At 32.0% G+C, this 27,610-nt stretch overlaps 1 protein-coding gene across 1 annotated transcript in view; it reads right to left on the bottom strand.

The window, feature by feature from the left end:
• The window catches only part of LOC143199579 (uncharacterized), a 34,755-nt gene extending 8,643 nt beyond the window's left edge, over window positions 1-26,112 (bottom strand). Inside the window, exons 1-3 of the mRNA XM_076409502.1 lie at window positions 25,932-26,112; window positions 10,799-10,983; window positions 2,502-2,646 (exon numbers count right to left, since the gene is read on the bottom strand). Of these exons, the coding sequence (XP_076265617.1) occupies window positions 2,502-2,646; window positions 10,799-10,983; window positions 25,932-25,962 (361 nt within the window). The 5' untranslated portion in view covers window positions 25,963-26,112. The remainder of the gene's footprint in view (window positions 1-2,501; window positions 2,647-10,798; window positions 10,984-25,931) is intronic.
• Between the last annotated feature and the right edge of the window lie 1,498 nt (window positions 26,113-27,610).

The following is a 27,610-nucleotide window of genomic DNA, read 5'->3' as shown; positions in this document are numbered from 1 at the left end:
GTCGAAGATGTATCTTTTTTATAATGAACCGAATCCGCTTTGTATAATAATCGGCTAAAAAAAGCCTTCAAGGATGTGTGTATAAACAATTTAAACAAACATAACAAAATGAATTATTTATACACATATTAGGTGCGTGTATTTTTAGTCGCGAATAAACGTTGCGACACCGTGCCATTTATTTCAATGCCTACGGCCTGTTATCGTCATAGTAAGCGGCCGACGGTAAGATATGGACCGACGATGATCCGTGTAATGCGGAGGGATCATGTAGCAATGAAAAAGTGAAAGCCTTCTATATGGTAAAGGTCGTGCGATTGTGCTGTGAAAAATTGCGAGATGGCAGAGGCTTCTCGTGGAAGGAAAAATGTTAATGAAGTCGGTTGGTTTCCAACCATTAACACGGAAATTCAGATGCATAAGCACGTAAACTGAAACAGGTGTCGTGTAGTAAAACCGACGAAATTCGAGACAGGTTCCTATATTCGCCATAAACAGGCGCGGCCGCCTACGACATTGTTGACTCTCATAACAAGGAATGGTTTACTTCATAGTTAAAAATCATGCTTTCTATATCCATGTCAATGTAAACACTTTTTTTACACAATAACAATGTTGCTGTATGATTGTTACGTTAATATATGATTAGGAAAAGGCATTTAACAGTTTAAGTAGAGAAGTACTATGGGCTATGGTAGAACAAAGAAGTTAAGTAACATAATAAAATTATAAGTATAATTCAACAAATCAATGTTTTCATTGCGGATAATATGAAATCAAACACCTTCAAATTCCAAGCAGGATTGAGACGAAGCGGGAGTTTAAATACCACCGTGTTAATAAAATTAATATCAGGTCTATAAATCAATTTTAAAGGATTTACAACAGATGGTGTTACCGTATATTAAATCGCATCAGATACTTTGTATCCAACTTCACCTTGAAAGCGTCACATTTCACTATGGGTCATTTCGTCGAAGTATGAGCAATCTTTCAGTAAAGAAAGTTCAATTGAAAACGTCAATTTGAAGAAAAAGGTCGTTGAAGGTCATCGAATGCTTTGTGAAGCTTGGGGCAACAATGCTCCATCAATTTCAAAAGGTGAATATTGGTTTCGGCGTCGTGAAAGTGGCGATTTTGACACCGAAGATAAAGAGCATTCTGCAGAAACAAAAAATATTAAGACGACGATTTCAAGGCACTTTTCGATACAAATTTTGTAGTACGATTTGTCCTTTACTTCAAAATAGGGTTTAGTTTTGGCGATCAGCATTCTTTTGAGATCTGAGAACAGGAAATAGTCGCTAGGGACCAGAACTGGAGAATACGGTAGATGAGGAAGCAATTCGAAGCCCAATTCATGGATTTTTGCCATCGTTTTCACTGACTTGTGACACGGTGCTTCGTCTTGGTGAAACAGCACTTTTATTTCTTCAAATGGGATCGCTTTCGGCGATTTCGTCCTTCAAACGGTCCAATAACATTATGTAATAGTCGCTATTGATGGTCCTTCCTTTTTCAAGGTAGTCAATGAAAATTATTCTATGCGCTTCCCAATATACAGACGCCATAACCTTGCCAGCCGACTGTTGCGTTTTCTCACGCTTTGGAGCGGGTTTATCGTGTGCAGTACACTAGGATGACTGTCGATTGGACTTCGGAGTGAAATGAAGGAGACATATTTCATCCATTATCGACAAAATTTGTATTTATTATGCTGGATCATCTTCAAACACTGCTCCGAATCATCAATTCGTCGTTGTTTTTGGTCAAAAGTGAGCCCGCGCGGCACCCACTTTGCACAGAGCTTTCTCAAACCCAAATATTCGTTCAGTGAATATCTTTAGAGTGTCTGCTATGTTATTCAATTTCAATTAACGGTCATTCACAATCATTTTGTGGATTTTTGAAATATTTTCGTCGGTAACAACCTCTTCTGGGCGTCCACTATTCACCGTCTTCGGTGCTCATTTCACCACGTCTAAACTTAGCATACCAATCCTCAATGGTGGATTTTCCTGGGGCAGTGTCCGGAAACTCGGCATCAAGCCAAGTTTTTGCTTCAACTGTAGTTTTTCCCTTCAAAAAGCAATATTTTATCAACACGCGAAATTTCTTAATAACAAAAGTTGCTTCACTCAAAATACTATAGTTGTCAGGCCGGCGACTTTTCAATTGAACTGTTACTACGTTAATATTTTTAAACAGCTTAGCAGTTATTTAACAACCGAAAACCAATAAAACAATATAGAAAATCTGAAACACAAAAACATTTCTAAAAATCACCCCTAAACGTTTAATGAAAGTAGTGAATAAGAAATAGTAAATGAGTAATTATTTAATTAGATAGCAGTACCGTAAAATTAGATAATTCTACAAATATATATATAATACATGAACGAACTTAAAGAATTTCTCTAATTACCCAACTAACAACAATAATTCGCGACGTCTTAACCTAGTAAAGAAAAGATTGACTGTAAAGTAAAAGTGTTGCATACCTGAACCGATGCGATACAGATCGAAGTTATCGCTGGAATAATAGAGAGTGCTGGCGTCACAATCGACGTCTTCCCATTCGGCGCAGATTTGATGGTCTTGATCGAAAGCGGTACCATTCGGACAGAGAAAACGGAAATCTTGTACCTGAAAGAGATAACGGATTGAGTAAATACAGTTGCATAAAATAAATCAAAATTTGTTAAACGAAAATGGCTACATTGAACAATAAATATATTTTTACATCTGCTGGACAGTTTAAGTTAAGTAGCTAGACATTAACAACGCTATAATATTTCCTGAACTTTAATCTACATTCTGCTACAATATGTTCCAATAATCTTAAATTGTCAAAACAGGTTTAAATTCACTTTCCCCAACATATTTAATCGATTTCAGTTCTCAAATCGAGTTCGGCTGAAAATGAAATGGTAATTTGAATTTTTTGATAGACTATGAAATCGACAGAGATCTCTCGGGCGAATACAAGTTTCTTGTTCAAACAATCGTTTAAAATGGTTCAAATTGATTCTTGAGGTACAGCGATTATCTCTTCTAAAGTTAAACGGTGATTATCAGTCACCATTTTATTCATTTCAGCAGAGTCAATTTCGATTAAAGTAAATCTTCCGCAATATTTTCTGCAACTTGCTATAAGAAATTCTATTTATAATGCAAAAATTAAAACAAATTAATTATTCGATGTTTTCATTCTTTGCAAAAACATTAACACTTAAAATGAACCACACACAAAAAAAGTAAAGTCGAATTAATCATTTTCTTCCGCTTCTTGGACAAAATATAAATTAACGAATTCTTATGTTGGAACTAAGAAGATGATGTACATGTTGGCATCTAGCCTTGCCATAATGACGACGGGTTGAAAGAGTGAAAGAGTTTCTTTTTCTCTTTTCCTATTATAACCTAAGGATTGTTTAGTAAAGCTTTTAAAGAACAAATCTTACCTCAAATGTCACGTGCCTGCATCTGTCCCGATCAGATTTTTTACTTTAAAATGACATTTATCGCGGAAAATTGGTAGAGTCAATCATCATTTCATTTTCGCAATCTTTTAGCATTTCGAAACAGTGAGCCAAACCATACTACATCGATCTAAATAAGTAGTAATCAGAAGGCTTCGTGTTTGGTGAGTATATTGGATCCTGCACAACTCTTGCAACGTGTTATCATGCAATATTATTATTCAATATTCATGCACGATTACTTCTGTTACTGTTTACTTTTGTTACTTGCTATTGTTAGATTGTTTTAGAGGCAATTTTATTACCAGTCACAATATTCTACAGGAGACATTTTCGTCCTTTTTGTCTGGGAAATAATGAAACTGGTATACTGAAAAGGTTCGAAATGAATTTTCAGACAATTCTAAGCAATTTGAAAGTTCTTTGAGAGTTTCAGCAAGGTTTTCCTCCTAAATATCTTATAATTCATTGTCTTTGCACTTTATCCTCAAAAAAAAATTAAATTTTAGGTTAATTGTGAGATCAAAATGATTTATTCGATTTATATTATATTCTTCAAATATACGTATCATGTGCAAGAACTGACAACGTCGCAAATTTAAATTCTTGTTCACATGCTAAGATCGTTCAAAATTAGACTCTTATTTAAATATCTATTTTATATATATATAAGGCCTAATAATCATTCCTAATATGTATAACGGAAGAAGAACAACTAGTAGAGAGCGTTGTAGTATCGCTGGGAGGGCTGTTTAAGAAGGTATAAAAAGGCGGCAATATAAATAAAATATCTCCTGTTCCAAAGCCAAAAGTGCTTTTGCTCATACCAGTTCTAAATCATTGAAACCAAAACCGATAATTTAGATATGATATGAATAACGAAAATGTAATTTTGTAGGTTTCATATTTAGCGTCTGTATGCACTGAGTAACTCAGTAATACTAACAGGATAGATTGTTTACATGAATAGTTCGCATTTTCAAAAACAGATTCTGCTTATACATACAAGCACCTAATATAAATATATTAACATGAACGTTAAGTATATTCTATAATACTATTTTAGAGTATTTTATATTTGTATCAATAATAAGCAAAGTTTAAATTTAGGAAATTAATTATATTTCAAAATGTCGTCAAAACATTTTTATTTTACTCCGACTTTGTTATTCTCATAACAAAAATCTTGCATTCATTAGGAAAAATAACCAAATATTTTAATAAACTTTGACAGTCACCATAAAGCGTATTTAAAAGTATTATTACTAGGTAGTGGCTTAGATAATTTTAGCAATTAACCATCCATTAAAGCCCAATATATATCTAATAATCAAATATTAATATAAGTGTTAGCAAATTATACCACTCCTTTATATTGATGTATAATACCTTATTAATTTATTTTATGTTGTAAAATTACTTTCTCCTATCTTGCCCGCAGGTTTCTAAACCAATAATTTCATTCCCAGATGAAAAAATATAATAAGTTAGTGAAATGTTATTAAAATAATTTATAGATTTTTGACAAATCACATTTTTTTTTCTACAACTAATGATATAATAAAATAGGAAATAAAAGTAACATCTGGTATAAAAAAAGCGCCTAATAAAAAATATGGATATTTTTTAACAGTGTATACAACAACATATACTAATAATGTTTTTATAGCATTACCAATACATATTCATCACGTTAATATTTTAAGTTATTTTGTTTTGTTAAACTTTATAACATTTCATCTAAACTATAATGTAAGGTCAAATCGCAGAATGTTCTGTTTAAATATTAGAACTCAATTAGTTTAATTTAACTCATTAATTCAATAATTAATTAGCGATAATATCACAGCCTTGCAACCTTTTCAACGGTTAGGATATCAATTTTTAGGGTTACTGTTATCAAATACTTTATATATTACTCTTAAGCTATAGGATTCTTTGGAACAAAGTTTATTGGACTAAAACTAAAAAAATCTTTACAGATTGTATCTTTAGGACTATCTTAATCAGGTTATCATATTTAAGAAAGTACTGACCATAGCTAAATTAAATACTAAAATTATTTTGGTTTTCCCTTCGATTTTGTATCTGAAAATATTCGTGTGAAGTAGCTAAAATCCCGATTGTATTTAACTGAATTTAGTTGACAGTATCCATCCATCTTAATCTAACTCACACACTTACACCCTTGGACACCTTTGGGGACCTTGTACACATCTATCGCATATCGATAGAAATTAGCCTTTAAGTTCATATTTTATAGTTTCATAATAAATATTCAGGTGATTCAGAAAATATTAAAAAAGTGTGTGCCTCTCTTCATTACAATCGATTAGATTAGAGTCTAATATAATTAGTTACTATGACTTTGCACAAAAACAAAAGGTTAAAAAGCTATATCAATTCAGTTGTTGAACTCCTAACAAGTTAACCAGCTCTTGGGAAAAAATGGATCAAAAAGGTTACAAGCCTTCGAACTTGTAAATATATAAACCTCTAAACTTGGATTATTATTGTAACCTCCCAGGCTGATTAAATACCAGAATGTTTCTAAAAATATGTAAAAACTGAAAAAAGATCTATCAGAACGACTAGATGGCGTTGTTCAGAAAACAACAGAAATCAGCTAACTAAAGTGAGACGAAAAGTTTTCCTCCAGAAAAGCACTGGTTATGTTCAGATCCACAAATTAATGGAAAAAATATATTATTACTGATTTTTGCAAACTTATTGAACCATTATGTCGTTCTTAAGCTGAACTATTCCGTCCTTTCTTTTTCACATGTCAAACGATTGAGATAAATTATAATAATTCGAAAATTCTACTAAGCCTTCTGCACTTTCATTTTTTTCTCGTCCTAATCCCCAGACTACTTTCATAACGAATCGAAAGCAGTGGAGCCTTTGAACCGTCTTAATACAATTTCGTGTGATGAACGTCGAGTGCGCACCCATGCTGTTTTTCAAAACATTTTTCAGAAGCCCGTTATGATTTGGGATTGGTCTTATTCTCAATTGAATTCGTTGTTAATAGATATCGAAATTTGCGTATGTCTCTTCAGTAGAGAAGCTGCTTTCTATTCCTTTTACTGTCTAGATTATTAATTATATATATATATATATATATATATATATATATATATATATATATATATATAATATAAATTAATATTAAAACAGTATGGTGGAAGCTCTAGAAAGCTAACATTCATAGATGGGCTTTGATTGCGAAACCTTTGATAACAGAAGACTACACTAAAGTTCGAATGAAGTAGCGAAATGATTATATAACTTGGATATCTGATGTTTGGAAGAATGTGTATAGTCCCCTCTATGGTTAGAGGCTGTCTTTATTATTTCGGCGGCAATTTTTTTGCATTCAGCTGCTCCTTCATGCATTTATATCACTGGCCGGATTACGTCGCTTAAATATCTTCTCAATTTTAAAATTCTTATTATGACTAGTATATTGCTACCAGGCACTACCCATACAGTTCTGTCTTGGTTGAGAAGAATCATACTGTGATTGACAAGCATCAGAATATTATCAAATATCTTCACTGGTTAGAGTAATTGCTAGACTTCAACATAATTGTATCATTGTGGAGAGTTTTAGAGCAGAGAGTAAGAAGTAGATTCCCTTCTTCAACGTCATTGATTGTACTAGAATGGGACAACATTCCCTTTGGAACTACTCATACACTCTACGAACCTATTCTGCGAAAAAATTGAATCTGTTTTAAAATTATTAATAATAAATTGATAAATAATAACAAGTAAATATTGTGATATGTCAGGCGTTCATATTATGTTGTCCTTCCCCTGTATATTATCTAAAACAGCTTTTATTTATTATGTAGTCTACTCATATCTACGCTATCTTGATTTTATGAACTCCGCTATATGTATCTAAGTTAATTTGTTCAAATTCTTCTTCTAGTTCTTCCTCTTCACTCGTTAATCCTTGTATGCTCCACATTTGCCACACTTTTATCATGTTTTCAAGTTCTGATATTTCCTCTTCTCCTCTTACTGCGTTTATTTACATTTCTTCGTTTTCTCCAATATCCATCATTCATCACGTCCTTTTGACTTCTTCATCACTACACGTCACGTATGTTCTTTTAATACCTCCCTCCTTCCTATCCTTGTTTATCTCCAATTCCTTCGATTTCCCTCCTTCACCCATCAGATGACTTCGTTCTACTTGGACCATCTCGGAAGAGCACTCTTTCGAATAAAAAAAAAATTTGAAAATCGGTCTATAACTGACGGAGAAATCGGCCAACATATATATATATATATATATATATATATATATATATATATATATATATATATATATATATATATATATATATATATACAGCCGAACATAGTACCTCCTCCTTTTTTGAAGTCGATTAAAAAAGATGATATCATCATCAATGTGAATCGCATAACTTTCGTTTACTAAATGTTTTGGTGTTAATAGAAAGAGAAAACCTCTTTTATAACCACGTCCAAAATTAAGTAGCTCCTCATCGGAGTAATTTCTACGTTATATAAACGCATGAAATGAAAAATAACAAGCGCTATAATAACATAATTACTCGTATCTGCATCTGTGCGATGCATAGCATTATTGCGTCAGACCGACAAATAAGATTTTAATGCGAAACAACAAAACGCAGTTAAACGCCGCTGGAAGATATGTGCCGTCGCTTCCCGACAATTCTAATTAAAGTTTTTCAATGGAGAAGTCGGCCAATGTAACTACTATACGACGTTGGGCAATGGCCGTTTTTATACGTCAACCTTGATATATAATGAAACCGTTTCGATTGCAAAGAAAAATGTAATCTTTATGGGTTAATATTTGTCTGTAATATATATTTTTTGCGGGGTTTAATAATATTTCATTACGGGACATAAATGAATAGTGTCTGAAGGTTTTGAAGATCCAAAATTCCAAATTTAATTATTTTTTAGATAATTCGCTAAAAAAACCGAAATCAAATTAATTACTAACAAAAGAAGACAGTTTGGCGTTAGATTAGCAACCATTCCACAGTTACTGAAAGCATTCTTCGTTGTAGTTAAGTGGAGTTCGGGCAAAAGTATCACAGCTGAAGCTGTAAGGTCACAGTAAGTGAGCTGAAGGTGCTCGAAGACACCTGGATATAAACTAATCCAATTAGGAAACACTGAAGAACTTCTCTCCTTTCATATTCTCTTTTCAAGATAATCTAAATCATGATCATTTAAAGCCTCAGTGTCGAATTGTACGCCTTTCAACAAATGGTCAGTTGTTTCAGCAAAATAAAATACTTATATAAAGCAAATGAAAAACTTTTATTGTTTTAGACTATTCACATCTTATAACTTATTATTATGAAAGTGGAGGGATGATCTTAGATGATACGCTGGCCGTTCACTTCGTTCATCAATGTACTGTCAAGTTTTTCTCAACTAAAACCTCTCTCGCCATAACCCATAACTATATATTTCGGTATTCCTATGAACTATGAACTTCCTATGAAACTATTTACCAGTGATACTCCTCTCTAATCTCTCTGCTTCCTATTCTAACTAATGTTCATAATTTTTTAAACTAAAAACTGCATCATTATCAGAAATTAGGAACAAATGGCATTGCAAGAATATGATGTTGAGAAATTTATATTTTCACAAACATAGATTAACCAATTGTGCACACGTTTTTTCATAGCACACATTAGAATGACAATTTAAATAATACTTAAAGTGTTTGTTATGTCGCTTCATAACTATAAATGAGGTTTGTGTTAACTTGGGTTTGAGTCAAAACCAGTTTCTAAAATTCAGCTAAGAATTGGCTATAGATTTTTAGACTTTTTGAAAAAATTTAGTACAAAATCGTGAAAAGTATCCTTTTTACAAAAGCAAAAATAAATCCCAATTCTAATAGCGTACCTGCTCAAAGAGTCCAAAAAATCTTTGCTGAAATCGGTGAATTAAAAGTACATTGAAAATAAAATTCACTAAAAATACTCTGTGAACACAACTATCAGAAAAATTTTCAAAGTATTGAAATTCTTTGTCCAAATAACTAAAGCAGTCCTATTTATCGAAAACCTGTATTCCAATAACCCAGGTGATATACCAATCTATTGCATTCTATATCAAAAACAAATAAGATGAATACTTTAAAAATGTTTTCTTATAAAAAAGGGTAATGTTACAGATCATATAAAATTAATTAAAAATTATTATAAAATTAATTATTAATTGATTTATGTACCATAATAGTTGAGCAACTAGTGTCAAAATAATAACAATATATGTGAAACCCATAGCGTGTAAAAATAACTTTAAACAAATACTTTTAAAATATTTAATAAATGTTCAATATTAAACACAAATATTAACCAAAGTAATATAAATATCTTAAACATTGTATCAAATAAAATATGTAAGGTAGTGATGCCTAAAAAATAACGATATATGGATATCTTTTGAAAAAAATTTAATATACTTCTTAAACATTATAAAAAACCATTTAATTATTTTTAATATACCTTTGAAATCGGGACTTAATTTTAAACGTTTAGTATAATTAGGTACTTAATTGTAAATATCTATTAAATATATCGATATATTTTAAAATATCGATATTTTTCTCGGTGGTCGACATCCCTAATATAAGCTTGAGTAAAATGTAATTTCCCAACTTGCCCTAAGATGAAAGTGATTGGTTTATCAGTCAATTATGAAGCTTATTTATTTATTTACTGAGTTTCACTAAGATATTAAACCGACTAGTAATCCAATGTTGCCAATTCAAAATTTTTCAATTAATTATCTAGGTTTATCGCTACGTAACTAACAAAGAACTGCAAATTGACTTCGAAATCACATGGATCCATCAAAAGTTATTCAAGCTTTTGACTGAAAACATGAAAGAAGTTTATTAACTCAGCAACTTGAAAGCAATACAATTAATGCAAAATGCGTAGGGAATCAGAGGATTAAAGCTAACCAAACTTATATAATTTATAAATTTTAATCTTAATTTTGATTTAAATCATCTAGTTTAATTTCAATTTGAGAAATACATACTGACTTATTTATCAAACACTATTTTCAGATTCAAATACAACAGAACAATACTCACAAATTAATTTCTAAATTAAGACTGTACTAAGCATATCTAATGTAAGATGTAATAAGGTGAGGCTTGTGACAATCACTCGGTTGTTCAGAAATTTGTTACCAGGAAAGTGGTAAAAGATCATTGATCAAACAGTATGGAAAGCCCTAATTACGTTTTTCCCAATGCATCATGAATTACTTACTCCGATTCCAGCAACTTTGACACAAACATGGAACATTTGACACTGAGTATCAGGATCAGCATAGTAACCTCCCAAAATTTTCTCCCGGCAAGTAAATTGTGTATCAGGCATATTCTCGAGACTGTAAGTGGGAAAAGGCCTGTGATTGAGGAAAACAGCAGTGGAGGTCCATCTTGTAAGGACACCTATTAAACATTAAAAAAAGCAATTAAATACAATTCTATTGTCGTTTCTAATAAGTTATTGTCCCTAGTATTAATTCCACAAGGTTTCATATCGCCCAGAGCTCACGAACAATCGTTAAGAAAAATGTAAAGGAGACAATAACCTCATTAAATCCGCGCAGTTATTAAACGTGAACAATTAGTAAGTTTCGTAACAGCAACAATAAACAATTTATTTGTTTGTGTATTTCGAATAAGTGTAAAGCTGTTTTTAACAAGCCCCATTTGCATATATTTCCATAATCTTAAACAGAAGTAACTTTTAATAAATCATTTCCAAGAAACGATACTTAAAAATGGTTGACCATAATAGTGACACGAGTATTTATTAATATCACTGTTTATGATGCTTTAGATGCAAAAGTAATTTCACTGAATGTTATATATGATATCGAGAGATCTTGATCAACGAGTTGAGTATTGTGATGTAATCCTAAGGCTATCTGGCAAAATTGAAGATTTTTCGTCTAAATTAATATTGAGCGATGAAGCCCATTTTCTTCCCAGTGGCCACGTCAATAAGCAAAACAGTCGGTTTTGGGGAATACAGAATCCTTAACTAATTCATGAAACATCATTGCATCCACTAAAAACAACTATATGGTGTGGTATTCATTCTGGAAACATCATTGATCCCTATTTATTTAAAAATGACCAAGGTATTGCAGTTACTGTTACTGTTGAACCGTACCAAGATATTATTCGAAACTTGCTTGTTCCTGAAATCGAAGAGCAAGGACTAGAAGACATGTGGCTTCAGCAAGATGGGGCTAGAGCACACACAGCTTGTTCAATGATTTAGCATGGCCAGCTAGATCTCCGGATTTAACAGCACCAGACTTTTTCTTATGGGTTTTTTTTAAATCAAGAGTTGCATAAGCTGAATATGCTACATAGCAGGCAACAAAATAATAAACTAATATAAATTTTTTTTTTAGTTTTTAACTACCACTAGTAATAGTAAAATGAGTTTGAGAACATTTTACAAGTACATTTGTTAAATGAATTAATAGCAATGTGATATTTAATTTAAATTTGCTGCCATATCTATAGAAAAATATTGGTAACCAGAAAAAAAAAGAATTGGCTCATTTTGTATAGTTTGTCAGAATATTGATTTATCTTTGTTAGATAATGGAAAATTAAGGAATTGGTGATGCTAAACATAACCGACTATAACAAAATATGTATTTGCTCATATCAGAAGAGTGTAGGAGAATGTTGACGAAAGTTCAGAAGAAAAATATAAACAAAAATTACAATATATTTATTTAATTCAAACACCAAACGTTGATTTATATTAAATCAAATCTATAGGCTTGTCATATATATAATATACATCTAATAATTATCATAAGAAATACTAATCATTATGTGGACCGATGGTTTATTTTTGTTAATAATAACAATAATATTACCATAATTTGATTTGATTCAAGTACAAATAAGAATAATAATATCATAAGTTCATTAATATTTTTCCTGCCAAATGCTAAATTGAATTAACAATAATCAAAAATATTAACGCAAAATATCATCAGTCATCTACTGAAGTGCTAAGTAGTCAGATACAGTTTCCAGTTTTTGGCAGTAATAAAAATTTTTGCTAATAATAATATGCCGGCTTGGTGGCCCAGTGGTAAAGGGGATAAAACGGTTCTCCTACTGTTGCGACAGCCGCGGGTTTGAAAGCTGCTGGGGCATGGTCGTAAATGTATGTTTGTGATTGTTTAAAATTTGTGATTGTCCTAGGCAACATTGTAAAATCCGACAAGGAAAATGATCCCAGTCACGCCAGTAACCAGGCTGGGTAAGACCGGATGTCTTCTGGGATGATTTCTAAAGTTGGTCACTCACCAGTCGGTAGGCTTAATGCTGAGGACCGTGGTTCGGAGCCCACGTTAAACTGTAGGTCCAGTCCAGATAAACCCATAGTTGGTAAAAGGAGACTTTAAAATATATTTTAAAAAAATAATGATAATATAATTAAATGGTTAATTACAACTAATTTCTCTATTAAAATGTCAACTGTTTAATAAAAATTAATTAACAAAATATCTATTATTGATATTTACTTATTTTATATTGGCAATTATTTAATAAATTACGTAATATTTATATATACTGCTTTCAAACATACATATAACCGTGTAAATATGACATATGTGGTTTTATTGAATTTTATAAGGAAATGGTTCATCAATCATAGTTATACTTTAAAATAGAACAACTAGCACACGGCTAATTGATTCATACGTCTTTTTCGCTGCATCCGAATTCCAAAACTTGAGTGGATCTTGACAGAATCGAAAGTGTAACACACAGAATCACCAACCTAAATATCGAGGTTGATAAACTTGTTCTATGCCGATGCGGACCAAATTGAAAATAACTAAATTCTTAAATTTATTGGTAGAAATCCATCAAAGCTATTACGAAATTCTTAATTACACACGACGTAAAATATGCCTAAGAAATTTGTTTTAGACGATTGATGGGAAATTGCCCAATCCGAAGAATGTTTAAGATCGATTCATGGAACTAACAATTTATGATCGTTTATTAAAAGGAAATAATTAATATCGGCGTTTAGTACTTTGAAATTGTCTTAAATAAAAAGGATCTTCTAGATGGATGGGATTGGAATTAAATGTTTGGACAATCCAAGTGAGTGAGGAACTGGTTGAGTTTGTTTTCTTTGTTTATTTTGGATAAAATCTCAATAGCAATCTATCAAATTCTTATATCATAGCGGTTGGATTTGATTTCAACGATTTAAATGTTATAATGAATGGTTAAGTCGGTGTATACGAACATAAATCTACCTAATAGTTATTGAATGGGATGAAAAATATTGAAAATGCTTATTTCCTCCAAATTGGAATCCGTAATGGATTTACTTATAGGTGGGGCAAAAGTCCAGCTACCACTTTGATTGCGTACGTATCTTGGTTATGTGACGTTTAGGTCAGATTCGCTTTAACCATTGTGTTGTGTAAATCTTCCTAATTTTATTATGGTTAAATATACTCCACAAGAGCGAGAAGAAATAGTGATAATATTTATTGAGAATAATCGTTCTATTAATGAAAATTGCGTCATCGCAAAACCACAATTTATCGTTTACATGCAAATTCTCGACAGTGCGGTACGACAGCAGACAGCCCTCGTTCTTGAAGACAACGGACGTCTCGTACCGCTGAAAACGTGTTCCCAGTTATATATTTCTGCACGCAGTTTAAGGCGAATTTTGAAAACTGATTGAAAATCTTCCCGTACAAAAATTAATTGGTCTAAAAATGGCTACCGAGAGATCTTGATCAACTAGTTGAGTACAGTAATGCAATCCTAAGGCTGTCTGGCGAAATTGAAGATTTTTCGTCTAAATTGATAATGAGCGATGAAGCCCATTTTCTTCCCAATGGCCACGTCAATAAACAGAACAGTCCGTTTTGAGGAACACATAATCCTCAATTAATTCATGAAACATCATTGCATCCACTAAAAATAACTTTATGGTGTGGTAATCATTCTGGAAACATTATTGATTCCTATTTATTTGAAAATGACCAAGGTGTTGCAGTTACTGTTACTGTTGAACCGTACCAAGATATGATTCGAAACTTGCTTGTTCCTGAAATCGAAGAGCAAGGACTAGAAGACATATGGCTTCAGCAAGATGGGGCCACAGCACACACAGCTTGTTCAATGATATAGCATGGCCAGCCAGATCTCCGGATTTAACAGCACCAGACTTTTTCTTATTGTTTTCTTTTTAAATCAAGAGTAGCTTAACCTGAATATGCTACATAGCATGCAACTTTTACGAATAAAGCAAAACAGTATTTTATATATTTTGTATCAAATTTGTATCGGTTAATATATTAGCTTGAAATAATTATATACATAAAATTTAACTAAACTAGTTAATCTAGTTTCTGTTAAAAGGCAATAAAAATATTTGTTCATAATAGCGGTTTTCTCTTATGTAACTAATCGTTAAAATTATAAGACGATAAATGATCGTAAATGTATCAGGTATGTGTCATATAGTCAAATATACTCGATCGTGATCAAATATTAAATGTTAGGTTGTTAGTTGAGTAACATTTTGACGTTTTACGAGTGAAACAGTCTCAAGATAAGTTTTCTAATAAGAATTTAAATACCACAAATTTTATTAAAGAAATGTTATGTTTTGATTCATCAAAATATTTATTTATTCATCAAATTTTTACTAAAAATTGTTTATCAATTATTATTTTCACCTATGAAATACTTAATAATGGACTTAATAACATAGAAAAGTTTTAAATATTTCGAACAATACTTACGTACAATGTGAACCAAAATGTTGTCACTCAAGCAAAGTAAAATTCTAAGCTAAAACTAGTAGAAAACGAGCAGAAATATAATTTAAGAATTCATAGGAGAATTTAACATGTTAAAACATGTCTAAATACAAATTATCTAAACTACTTGATGTAGAATTGTAGCTGTACCTGTTTATAAGAATGTCAAGGTATTATTAAAATGAACCTTAAAATTACTATTTGCGCATTTTGTTTACCATATATTACAAGAAAATTTGATACAGTACCCAATATGCTATTTCGTTTCACAGAGCTGCTAAAATTTTAAGAAAATCAAACATCTATCATTAAGTGTATATAATTCAAACATTTTCTTTAAATAAAAGTTTAAAGTAACAGGTAAATTGAAAAGGCCCCGGCCTGTGACATAGATGGCACTACTAGAATTAAATCCATATATTTTTTAGTTAGCCCTAACCCTCAAAAGACGCGTGTATAGATTTGACAACCGTCGGATCATTAGTTTGTGAATTATAAAATTTTTGAGTGAAGCAACTTTTCTTATTGTGAAAAAATGGATAAAAAGGAATTTCGCGTGTTGATAAAATATTGCTTTTGAAGGGAAAGAATACAGTTAAAGTAAAAACTTGGCTTGATGCCGAGTTTCCTTTCCAGACACTGCTCCAGGAAAATCAACCATCAAGGATTGGTAGCTAAGTTTAGACATGGTGAAATGAGCACCGAAGACGGTGAACGCAGTGGAGATCCAAAAGAGGTTATTACCGACGAACACATTAAAATAATCCACAAAATGATTTTGAATGACCGTAAATTGAAATTAAATAAAATAGCAGAGATTCTAAAGATATCAGCTGAACGTGTACATCATATCATTCACGAATATTTGGGTATGAGAAAGCTCAGTGCAAAGTGGGTGTCTCGCGAGCTCACTTTTGACCAAAAACAACGACGAGTTGATAATTCGGAGCAGTATTTGAAGATAATCAAGCGTAATAAACCCGAGCTTTTGCATCGATATGTGACAATGTATGAAACCTGGCTCCACCATTTCACTCCGAAATCCAATTGATAGTCATCCGAGTGGACTGCACACGATGAACCCGCTCCAAAGCTTGAGAAAACGCTACAGTCGGCCAGCAATAATTTTCATTGACTACCTTGAAAAAAGAAGGACCATCAACAGCGACTATTACATAGCGTTATTGGACCGTTTGAAAAACAAAATCGCCGAAAAACGGCCGAATTTGAAGAAAAAAAAAGTGTTGTTTCACCAAGACAATACACCGTGTCAAAAATACATGAATTGGGCTTCGAATTGCTTCCTAATCCACAGTATTCTCCAGATCTGGCCTCCAGCGACTATTTCCTGTTCTCAGATCTCAAAAGAATGCTCGCTGAAGAGAAATTTTCGTCGAAAGATGAGGTGATCGCCGAAACTGAGGCTTATTTTGAAGCAAAGGACAAATCGTACTACAAAAATGGTATCGAAAAGGTTGATGGTCGCTATAATCAGTGTATCACCCTTGAAGGGAATTATGCTGAATAAAAAAAAACTAATTTGCCAAAAAAGGGGTCGGGAAATTTTCAATTGACATGTTAGCTTCTGTTACTGTATAGTTATACCTGGTTTTCTGTTATATTTTATGTTATATTATTAATTGACCTGTTATATTAAATAATTTGTCTATAATATATTATTATTATAAATCAATATTTTTGTGATACTTTATTACAGTCATCTTGTTAAATATATGATTTGTGTCGATACAAGAATCAGTATAGAAAAGAGAAACCAGAGTTAGGAGAGGGCACTGTAATTTGTATCGAGACTGTATAAAAGACCAGGGTTTTAAATAAAGTTTCTCTCTTCTTCTAAGGCCACAAGTGTTGTTATCAACCATAAGTGATTCGTAACATATCATAAATGATAACGTAATCTAGCCTATTAACTTCCTTAATAATTTCCCTGGCAAATTCAAAACTTAATTAACAATAATCAAAAATATCAGACATCAGCAGAAGCGCTGAAGAATCAGATATAGTTTCCAGTCCTCATTTATATTTAGTAACTTAAAAAAGCGTTAACATATAAAACCCGTTAATTGTGATAGTATACATATCTGCACGTCCCCATATACATCTCGTCCCATCAATAAATCGTAAACAACTTACGACCTTTCCTTAAAAACAACAGTTCGAACGGCGTTTCTCACAGGCTATAGCGCAGATGTCCTTTTCGATTTGTGAACCGCAAGTGGCGACGTTTGGAATACGATAATAAAGCCATTACGTAAACGGGAAAAACACTCCGCTAATGAGGTGCCTTGTACTATGCGATATCTTCGTTTCGCATGTTCGTGGCGAGAATCTTAACCTGCAGTATGTTAAATAATCCCGACCGCAGAAGAGGCAACGGACAATGAGGAAATTCGAGGAGCTTTTGTTCTGATCCGAACTGATTGTGTGATACGTAATGTAACGGGTTATAGAAGTTAAAGGTCAGTGATGCGTTTTCCACGGAATACAATTAGTGAAAGTCGATGATAAACACGATAATGTAATGGATTACGTCGTTGATACGTAGTCGATTATATGACTGAGAAGTAATATGTTCAATAAAACTATTAAAAACAGAATATTCAAGAATGTAGGTAATTGGGTATTTGAATATAATTTTTTTGATGACAACTTTATTAGATACTCTTAGTGCTATCTAATTATAAATTAATTTATTAGTACATTTCATTTGTACTTGGATTAATTCACAAGCAAGACGAGTGCGAGAAAATACATCAATATGTATTCCTCAATTATAAAATTATAATAACTTAAGCTATAGTTTACACTAAAGGTACACACTTTATATAAGTTCGTATGGTTTGGTTCGTTTCAATCTTCTGACATCCTGCGCTGTCAAGCAATTGTATTGCCTCTACGTTAGTATGATTTAGTAATCTTATTTCGTGTTTCAAGACAAAATCTTGGATAATTTCGCAAATCAATTTGATTTCCAGGTCATCGTGCAGTTCTTCGTTGGTTACGTAGCAGTAGGCATTGGTACTCAATCGAAGAACTTTGTTTTGACAACGTTGGACGCCTAGTTGATATGAATTTTAGTGCCCCATATTTGCACCTCATAGGTCCAAATTGGTTTTATGATTGTCTTATAAATCAACCTCTTTGATTTTAGATCAAGTTGAGAGTATCTTTCGACTAATCAGTATAGTTGTTTTATTTTGGTTCCAATGTGTTTTGCTTTTTGTCTAACATGATGTTTCCAATTTAATCTACCGTCAAGATGGATTCCGAGGGATTTAGCTGATTCTGCTTAAGGAATCGGGCATCCATTGAGTGACATAATTACGTTTTTATTATTTCGCCGCAATGTAAAATTAACATGAACAGATTTGGAGATATTAAGTTGAATTTTCCAATCTTTCGTCCATTTGTAGATTTCGTGGACTGCCAGCTGTACTTTTTCTACTGCCCAGGGCAGAGGCATATAAAATATGACAAACAAAACATAAGCCGTAATCTATTAGACATTATTAATTTTGTATAATAAAATTTTGTCTAATTTCTGTTCAAAATCTATATTTTGTAGCTTCCCATAAATATTATAGAGGATATCATCATATCTTACCCAAGATTCATAAACAGGGAATGGACAATGATGACATATACACAATTTTAATACGAAAACATTCACCAATTGCTTCAATGATGTTGACCAGGGAAATCTACTCCTCACTGCTCTAAAATCCCCATAACAGTTCAATTATGTTGATGTCTGTCTATTGTGCTGTCCAAGAAGTTTTATGATATTCTGATGCTGCTCAAACCAAGAGTAAACCTGGTTGCATTATCTGGAATGTGGCAATGTTTGGTAGCAATAAACTAGTCATAGTAAGAACATCAGAAGGTCAAGAGATTCATTCACAGTAATCCGGCCAATAATGTGAAGTAATGTGAATGAGGAGGAGTTGCTTGACTATGGGAAGCACACAGTCCGGATAGTAGGCTTTTGGTGTTCTCCATACATACACCTGGCTATTTGTAACGAAAATGTGATTCTTCTAATTATCAAGAGTAGAAGTTTTATGGTTGTTGTATTTTGATGGCTTTGATGATAGTTGATTTATGGTGTATATGACACAAAATTATATTGTTAATTTTGTGTTGTTTGGGCTTGGCACCGACTTCAGACTGATTATTTGGTAGTAATTAAAATAATATTGTATATAGAAAAATAGGTTTAACTAGGTATTAAGCTAAATTGTGTGTATATAGTAGAATATAAAATACGTGTAGTAGATAGGTTAAATATGGTTTTTGTTTATTTTAATTTAGATATTACAACGATTATTATGTACATATTTCATTTTGAAACTTTATTTTTGTCTTAAAATTTTGTGTTAAGTTTCATTATTTTTTACTTTTTAGTTATTTCCTTATTTATTTTTGAAGTCCTTTCAATTTTGTTTTTAAATATGTTATTTTTCCCTTTTTAGTGTTAGATATCTACTCGATAAATTACGCGATTATTTTATTACAATATGTAGGTTAGGTAAAGGTACACCTCGTATGAGGAAAAATAGGAATCAATAATGATGAAAAAAAAAGAACGGTTAGAGCTGATTTGACAAATGTTGTACCCTAACTAGAGCAACAAAAATCGTTACCTTCGCCCGAAATCGAACTCGCGTGCTCCGCGTGTGACCTAAACTTATATATGGGTATGGATAGAATCCATTACACTAAGGAGGCAGTTGCCTACAATAGATCTACGGCTTCCCATATAATATGGTTAGCTATGATTAACACAACGATTTGGTTAAAACAAACTGAATGGCTTTGGCACCTCTTCAACGACTTTGGTAAGCAAACCCTTACTATAAAAACTCGTCAAAACCTCTGAAGGGTAAACAGTCTGGTCCTCGCATTCATCATCAGCATAACAACTTCAAAGTATACAATTAGCTGTCCGTACATCCCCACAATATTTAAAAAAATATTCTCCTAACCGTTGAAGAGTTGGGTCTTCTTTCACGTCAGCTCAGCAATAACATTATACACAAATATCTGATTATTTTAGATAACAAATATGTGAAAATATTGTACGTGCTTTTTAAATTTGAGGGTTTTCCTCGATTTTTCCGAATCCCACGATCAAACTTGGTACCTATGGGACCACCTCGGAAGTTCACTATTTCGAATAAAAAAGGAATTTTGAAAATCGGTCCACAATTGACGGAGATATCGATGAACATAAATGAAAAGAAATATACAGTCGAACATAGAACCTAAGGCAAATCTAAACATCTAAACAATCATTCATCAACAAAAATGACTCTATTATTTATCAGAATTTCCAATCTTGCGTAAATTGAAAAAAGCCCTCCATTATACAACATTTGCATACCAATCATCAAATTTAAAACCCAAATTAAATTAACGACATTTTGAAGCACAAAACCAGCTCGAATAACATCACGTTTCTACTTCTTAGGAGCATCATTGCTTTCTATAATTAATTTTAATTCAGCGATCCTATTCGGATGGCGCAACTGGCCAACGTTGTCAATTGTTTCGGTTATTAGGCTCGAAACAATGGTAGTCGAGAGAATTCGGAAATAGATTTTGGAATCTAGAAAATGGCCGGATACTGAGCGTCCCGAAAAGTAGAAACCGGCTGACTGTTATATAAGGTTAAAAAAATTGTATTTGCATAAATATTCGCCTAGCGGTGAAAAAATTATTTTATTGGTCGGTGTTTTTGACGAAAAACACGCGGCTGACGCATAATCGTCAGTTGAAAACGAAAGTTTTCGGAATATATATTACATATTTTCGTTATTACATATGATAAGTGACGAAATTGAACAAAGAAAGCTTGCTCTCGAATTGCATTTAATTTAATTGTTCTCAAACTAAAATATATTATATTATTCTCATTAACATATTTTTATTATTAATATAGTATTACTAGTCGTTACCGGCTAACTATAATTTGTCTCTACAGTGACTTACAACTAAGTACTTATCCAGGAAGAAACATTGACCCTTACTCAGTCTCTAAAAAAATAAAAGTTAGTGGCACTCTTCAGAGTTTTTACCATTTAGTACACCTCATTACACAAGATCACACGGTTTGGTTTTTTGAGCCTGCGTCCTTATTCAGTGTTAATATGGGAGTGGTGTATTTCCTCATGTTTTGTTAAGAATTTCTTAATATCTTCTATGACAATTGGAATCTGAATGCTTCCACAATATTACTTCTTGCAAAACATCCCCATTATTAAATTCAATAAGTCTATATAGGTTTTAATATTTGATTATAGAGCAGCAACTAATTATGTACATAATAATTCAGATTTTCTTCCAAAAAACCAATCCATTTTTTTGTATTTTAACTCGAAATGTATTCACAGTAACAATTTCTATTTGTGAAATGTCACATGTATAGAGTAAGTAAAGAACATGACTCAAAACACTGCCTTGTAGTACACCTGAATTTATTTCTTTCATTGTTGAATAAGCCTTTCCTTGTTTAACTCTACACATTCAGGCTGAGATGTAAGTGTTTAACAGTTCAATGCATTGCATCGAAAACATTTTATAGAGTTTATACATAGCCCTTATGCCAGACTATATAGAAGGCTTGTACTATGTCCAAGAATATAACTGCATAAACTTTTTTCTCTTCGTAGGCTTTTGCAATAATGTCTGTTATTTTATGCACCTGGTCAAATGTTGGTCAATGGAATGTTTGTTCATAAAACCAAATTGATGTACAGGTATTAGATATTTTCTCTCTATGATTGGTTTTAACATTTTTAACCGGAGTTTTTTTAAATATTTTGGATATTAATGGTTTATTTGGTGGTCTTCCTGGTTTCGAAACTATAACTTCAGCCCTTTTCCAAACACCCTGGACATATTTTAATCAGAATACTCCATTAATGAAGCTGGCGAGTTATACAATTATCTTTCTTGGTATTGACATATTAACTTAGAAATATCACCAACAGAATTTTTTGTTGAATATCTGATAAAAACATGTATATATGTAAACATATGTATTATATGTGCCTTAAGATTTTTCTTTGTTTGTAAATAAGACTGAACAATTCATCATCAAGCATGACCAATAACCAATTAAAAACTGATAGGGTTTTTGAATAAGGGTGAGTGTATATTAGCAGACTGTGATACGTTGCTTTGGTGGAGATTTAGAAGACCACTTAAGAAACACAAGCAAGAGAAGAAGGATATCCACAATATCCTAATAATCTTTTAAACAAAAGGTTTAATTGAGTCCTTTTTGGCTAATTCTGTGGAACATAATAATGACATAAATAATAATGTTCGTTATACTTAAATGACAACAACTTTGCAAAAGCAACTAACCGTATTTCGTAAAGACACCGCAAAAATTCACCTTTGGACACTATGCCTGCATCATCTGTTATTTCGTAATTGCTCTCTTATTTTCTCTTTAACTAAGCTGTTACGTTTTGTTAAAGGTTCACGGCTCGCTTTCACAAGGCACGAAAGAAGTGCGATATGAGTATGCTCATAATCATAACATGAACATACCTCAAGGAAGTCAAAACGTAAGAAGTAAGAATCGATAGTAGATACAGAATAGATATAATATTAATACGAGGGTTTCGATTTGTATAACTGACCTTGAAAAGACCATCAAATATCGCCAAGGGTCATCCGTAATATTTGTTGTAAATTTAACATTATTGAAAGTAATAAAATTGATATAACAACTGTATCAAGTGTTTGTTTTCAAACGATGGGAAGAATTCCTTTAGCTGAAAATACCGACAGATCTCTAGCAATGTTCGGGCTTCTGTGTGTCCAATACGTCACCACTACTTATTCTTCAATTGAAATTATTTGAGTAAAATAAAAGTATGTTTTCGTTCCTACTTAAATCAAAACTTGTATGGGCATGGGTTCGAAATAAAATAGAAATCGACTGTATGGGCCTTCTAAGATTCACCAAACCCAACAAATGTTCGCGGATGAAGTACGTATTGACACTGCTGTTGGAGCAATGCTGGACGTTAATTTCTGATCGGAATACGACTATTTGTTCTTCAGAAGTATTCAGAAGGGGAAATTCAGAAAAAGTCGAACGGACAAATGAACGTCCATCACGAAAACACAAAAAATCACACATCAACTTAAATAATGAAATTTTTTAATTCCATATAGCAATACTTCGCCGGAAGGAACACGTAAAAAAGAAAAAATAAAAGGTCTGGAATTAAAATATAGGAAAACGTATTAGTTAATTGTAAGAAAACCATAATTACTAGTACATAATAAATTGCTATTATGCAAGTAAGTATTGAAAACTATGTGGATATAGGGAATTCAATCATGGGGATATTTCGCGAAAAGTTAAAAGTTTTGTAGAACAAAATTCTGAGAAATATTGTAGCTCCATTGCTACACATACTACAAGAATGATAACTTATACCGAGACCTTCAGATACCGACTGTTACTCAGTAAATCAAGAGAATTGTAAAAAGACATGACGACTCCATTATCATGTCAATATTAAAGTAACACAACGGATAATACCAGAACATGCCACAGACTCAAAAGTATCAAACCATTTGAAACATAAATAGCAACCCTTGCCAATAACTAGAATAACTACTCAATTAATATATTTTGTTAAATCAATACATTAAGTGACAAAAGTTTGATTGTATATATTTTGGTTATGTTTTGTTTAATTTTAAATAATTGTATAATTTCACATGACACATAAGGTAAGACAACTCAGACAACAAAAGAAATCTTGCACAAATAATAACCATAATAAAATTATATTTAAATTCGAAGTAAATACAATTTTGGTCGGACTATTTGCGAGAAACTATACTTTTAGCACTTAATTCTAAGAAAATTGTCATTGAAAATCATTGAGCGTCAAAGGAAATTCCAAGGTTTTTCGTTATGAAATTAATTTCAGCGGCTAGAAAAATTAAGAAAAAATAGTTATCGTATCATGATAAATAATATTAAATCCCATTTTTCACCTCTCTTGAGTTCGGTGCTGTACAAATAATTTTCTATAGATTTTATAAAAAATTGAACAAAAATATTTCACTATAAATAAAAAAAAAGTCTTGGAAACATATACGTCAATTATAAAATGTTATTTATTGAGAAGTATTTTGTAAAATAACAGTAATAATCTAATAATATAAAAAATTGTTGTGTTACGGAAAATACATTAAGTTTCTTTAAGTAATTAATCAAAAATAACTGACAAATATCATTGCAGTTAGTAAATAGATTTATCAGTTTATTGAGTTAATCTTCTAAAAAATAATTCATCATAACCTTGAATTAGGCTTTAATACACTAAGATTTTTAAAAAGTCATCAATCAAAAACCAATGATATTCATTCCTACTTAAATACGCATATAGAAATATAGTGAATTATTCTTTTACAAAAAAAATGTACACGCAACAGGTTAACCAATACTAATATATCAATTATCATTACCGAAAGATAAAAACAAATAAATACAACACAATAATTAATATGAAGGGGACTGGTATAAAATGAATAACTAAATAAATAAGTTAAACACAGTATCAAGCTAAAATATCCATAAAAATATTTAAGAACTAACAATACACTCAGTAATAATGTGTTTAATTAATATTAAAACAAAAGAAAGAGTATTCTAAAATATTCATAGAAATATGTGACAGCGCATTTATTATGTTAAACCAAACACTTAAACATTAAAAATGGAATTGTTTATAATTTAAAAATAATATGATATACAATCAATATTATAATAGTATAACAATAAGAAATTTACCTTTTTTTTTTGTAATGGAACAATGAAAGTTTTTCACAAATTTCAACAAGCTAGAGTCAAAATATTATATAAGATATTTTTATTTATCTATCTTATATGTGTTCAAAGTTGAAAGATCAAAGATAGAAAATAAAAATTATAATTCTTGCTCAGGCCTTTTTAAATTTAACAATAAATTTCAGCTTTCAGAACTTTCAACAAACTTAAGATATTTTGTATAGTTGAAAGATTTAATAATAAAAGTTTTACGTTTTAAATTAAGAGCTTTTCATTAAAAATTTAGAGGACATCAAAGACGAAACATAAAAAATCTATCCAATATCATACAGCAGTCTCCGAAGTATATATACATGACCATGGACCATTAAATTCATCAAATGATGTATATTACGACAAGAAATTAAACGACTCATAGATCATAATAAAATAGTTGAACAGTATTTAAAATAACAGTAATAAGTAACTATTATATATATAAATAATTAAGTAAATTAATAATTTTTTAGTTTATTTATAGCAGAATGTTTTTATTCAGTTTATTTATATTTGACATTAAGGAAAAACGATAAAATAAATTATCTTAAATATCTTTAGATATATTTTAATAACATATTAGATGAATGAAACGAAACACAAACACGTCTGTGGTATCCTGGTGGTAAGTAAAAAATCATTCATGATGTTCGGTCGATCGTCTATCTACTCACCGAAAATCAACAAAACACTAACACCCTTCATTGCGACTAGTTGTGGACTGACGAAAACGTCTGACTAAGGTTTAAGAAGATGCATCCGCGAAGAAGATGTTCCCCAGTGAAAGGATTCGGGGGGTCGCGTCGTCCTCTGCCGCCGCCGCCGCCGTCGCGGTCTTCTTCATGGAGGGGCACCAGCGCAAGGATGTTACCCGGCCATATATCAGCTTCCAATCGGCGACGTGTCCGAGAACGGTCGTGTATTCGCGTTTTCGTAACCGACGGCCTTAAATGGGTCCAACCATGTTAGGATATTATTTTTGATCTAGAATATGTCATTAACAAATGGAGATAATCGATGGAAATAAAAAAAATCGGTTTTACGAGGACAGATAGAGTTGGCAGTTATCTACAAAGAATAAATTGTAATCGATTTTTTAAAAATTAATTACATGTTGCAATAAATATGCTTAGTACAATCTTAATTAATTACTACTGACCTGTTGTACTTGGATTAATATACAAGCAAGGTGAAGTCGGGATTAATACATCAGTATGATCAGATTCTCATCAGATGCCCTGCGTGTTGCCCAGTAGCTGTATTTCTTCCACAATGGTGTGATTTAGTAACCCTATTTCATCCTTTAAGGCAAAATCTTGGATAACTTCGTAATCACATTTGATTTCGAGGTCATCCTATAGTTCTTTCTTGAGCACATAGCAATAAACATTGATAATTAAATACTTTGCCTTGACAGCTTTGGATTACTAGTCAGTTTGATGTTTCAGCGCAACCCCATATTTACACCCCATATTAACAGGTATACAGGGACAGGTCCAAACTGACTTTATGATTAACAGACCAACCTCTTTGATTTTGCTTCAAGTTGAGATTATCTTCCGACTAACCATCATACTTGATTTTGAATATGATCTGCTCTGCTTATTTTCATGATGTTTCCAATTTAATCTATCATGATGAGGAACCGGGCATCCGTCAAGTGATATAACTAGGTTTTTGTCATCTAGCCATAACTCAAAATTAGCATGGACAGATTTGGAGGCATTAAGCTGTATTTTTCAGTCTCTAGTCCATCTGCAGAGCTTATTGACTGGCACTAGTACTTTGTCTACAGCCTTACTTTTTTTCATGATGTTTCCAATTTAATCTATCATCATGAGGAACCGGGCATCCGTCAAGTGATATAACCAGGTTTTTGTCATCTCGCCATAACTCAAAATTGACATCGACAAATTTGGAGGTATTAAGCTGTATTTTCAGTCTCTAGTCCTTCTGTAGAGGTCATTGACTGGCACCAGTGCTTTGTTTACAGTCTTACTTTTTTTCATGATGTTTCCAATTTAACCTATCATGATGAGGAACCCGGCATCCGTCAAGTGATATAACTAGGTTTTTGTCATCTCGCCATAACTCAAAATTAACATCGACAAATTTGGAGGTATTAAGCTGTATTTTCAGCCTCTAGTCCACCTGTAGATCTCGTTGACTGGCACTAGTGCTTTGTCTACAGCCTTACTTTTTTTCATGATGTTTCCAATTTAATCTATCATCATGAGGAACCGGGCATCCGTCAACTGATATAACTAGGTTTTTGTCATCTCGCCGTAACTCTGTTAAGTTCTATTTTCTACTCTAGTCTATTTGTAGATCCTGTTTACAGGCACTAGTGTTT

The sequence above is a fragment of the Rhynchophorus ferrugineus genome, unplaced genomic scaffold (genome assembly GCF_030347505.1).
Source record: "Rhynchophorus ferrugineus isolate W39M unplaced genomic scaffold, kcgeb_rfMv2 rfM7, whole genome shotgun sequence".
Classification (NCBI taxonomy): Eukaryota; Metazoa; Arthropoda; class Insecta; order Coleoptera; family Curculionidae; genus Rhynchophorus; species Rhynchophorus ferrugineus.
Note: the sequence above shows the minus strand (reverse complement) of the source record. Positions and strands in the feature narration are given on the sequence as shown.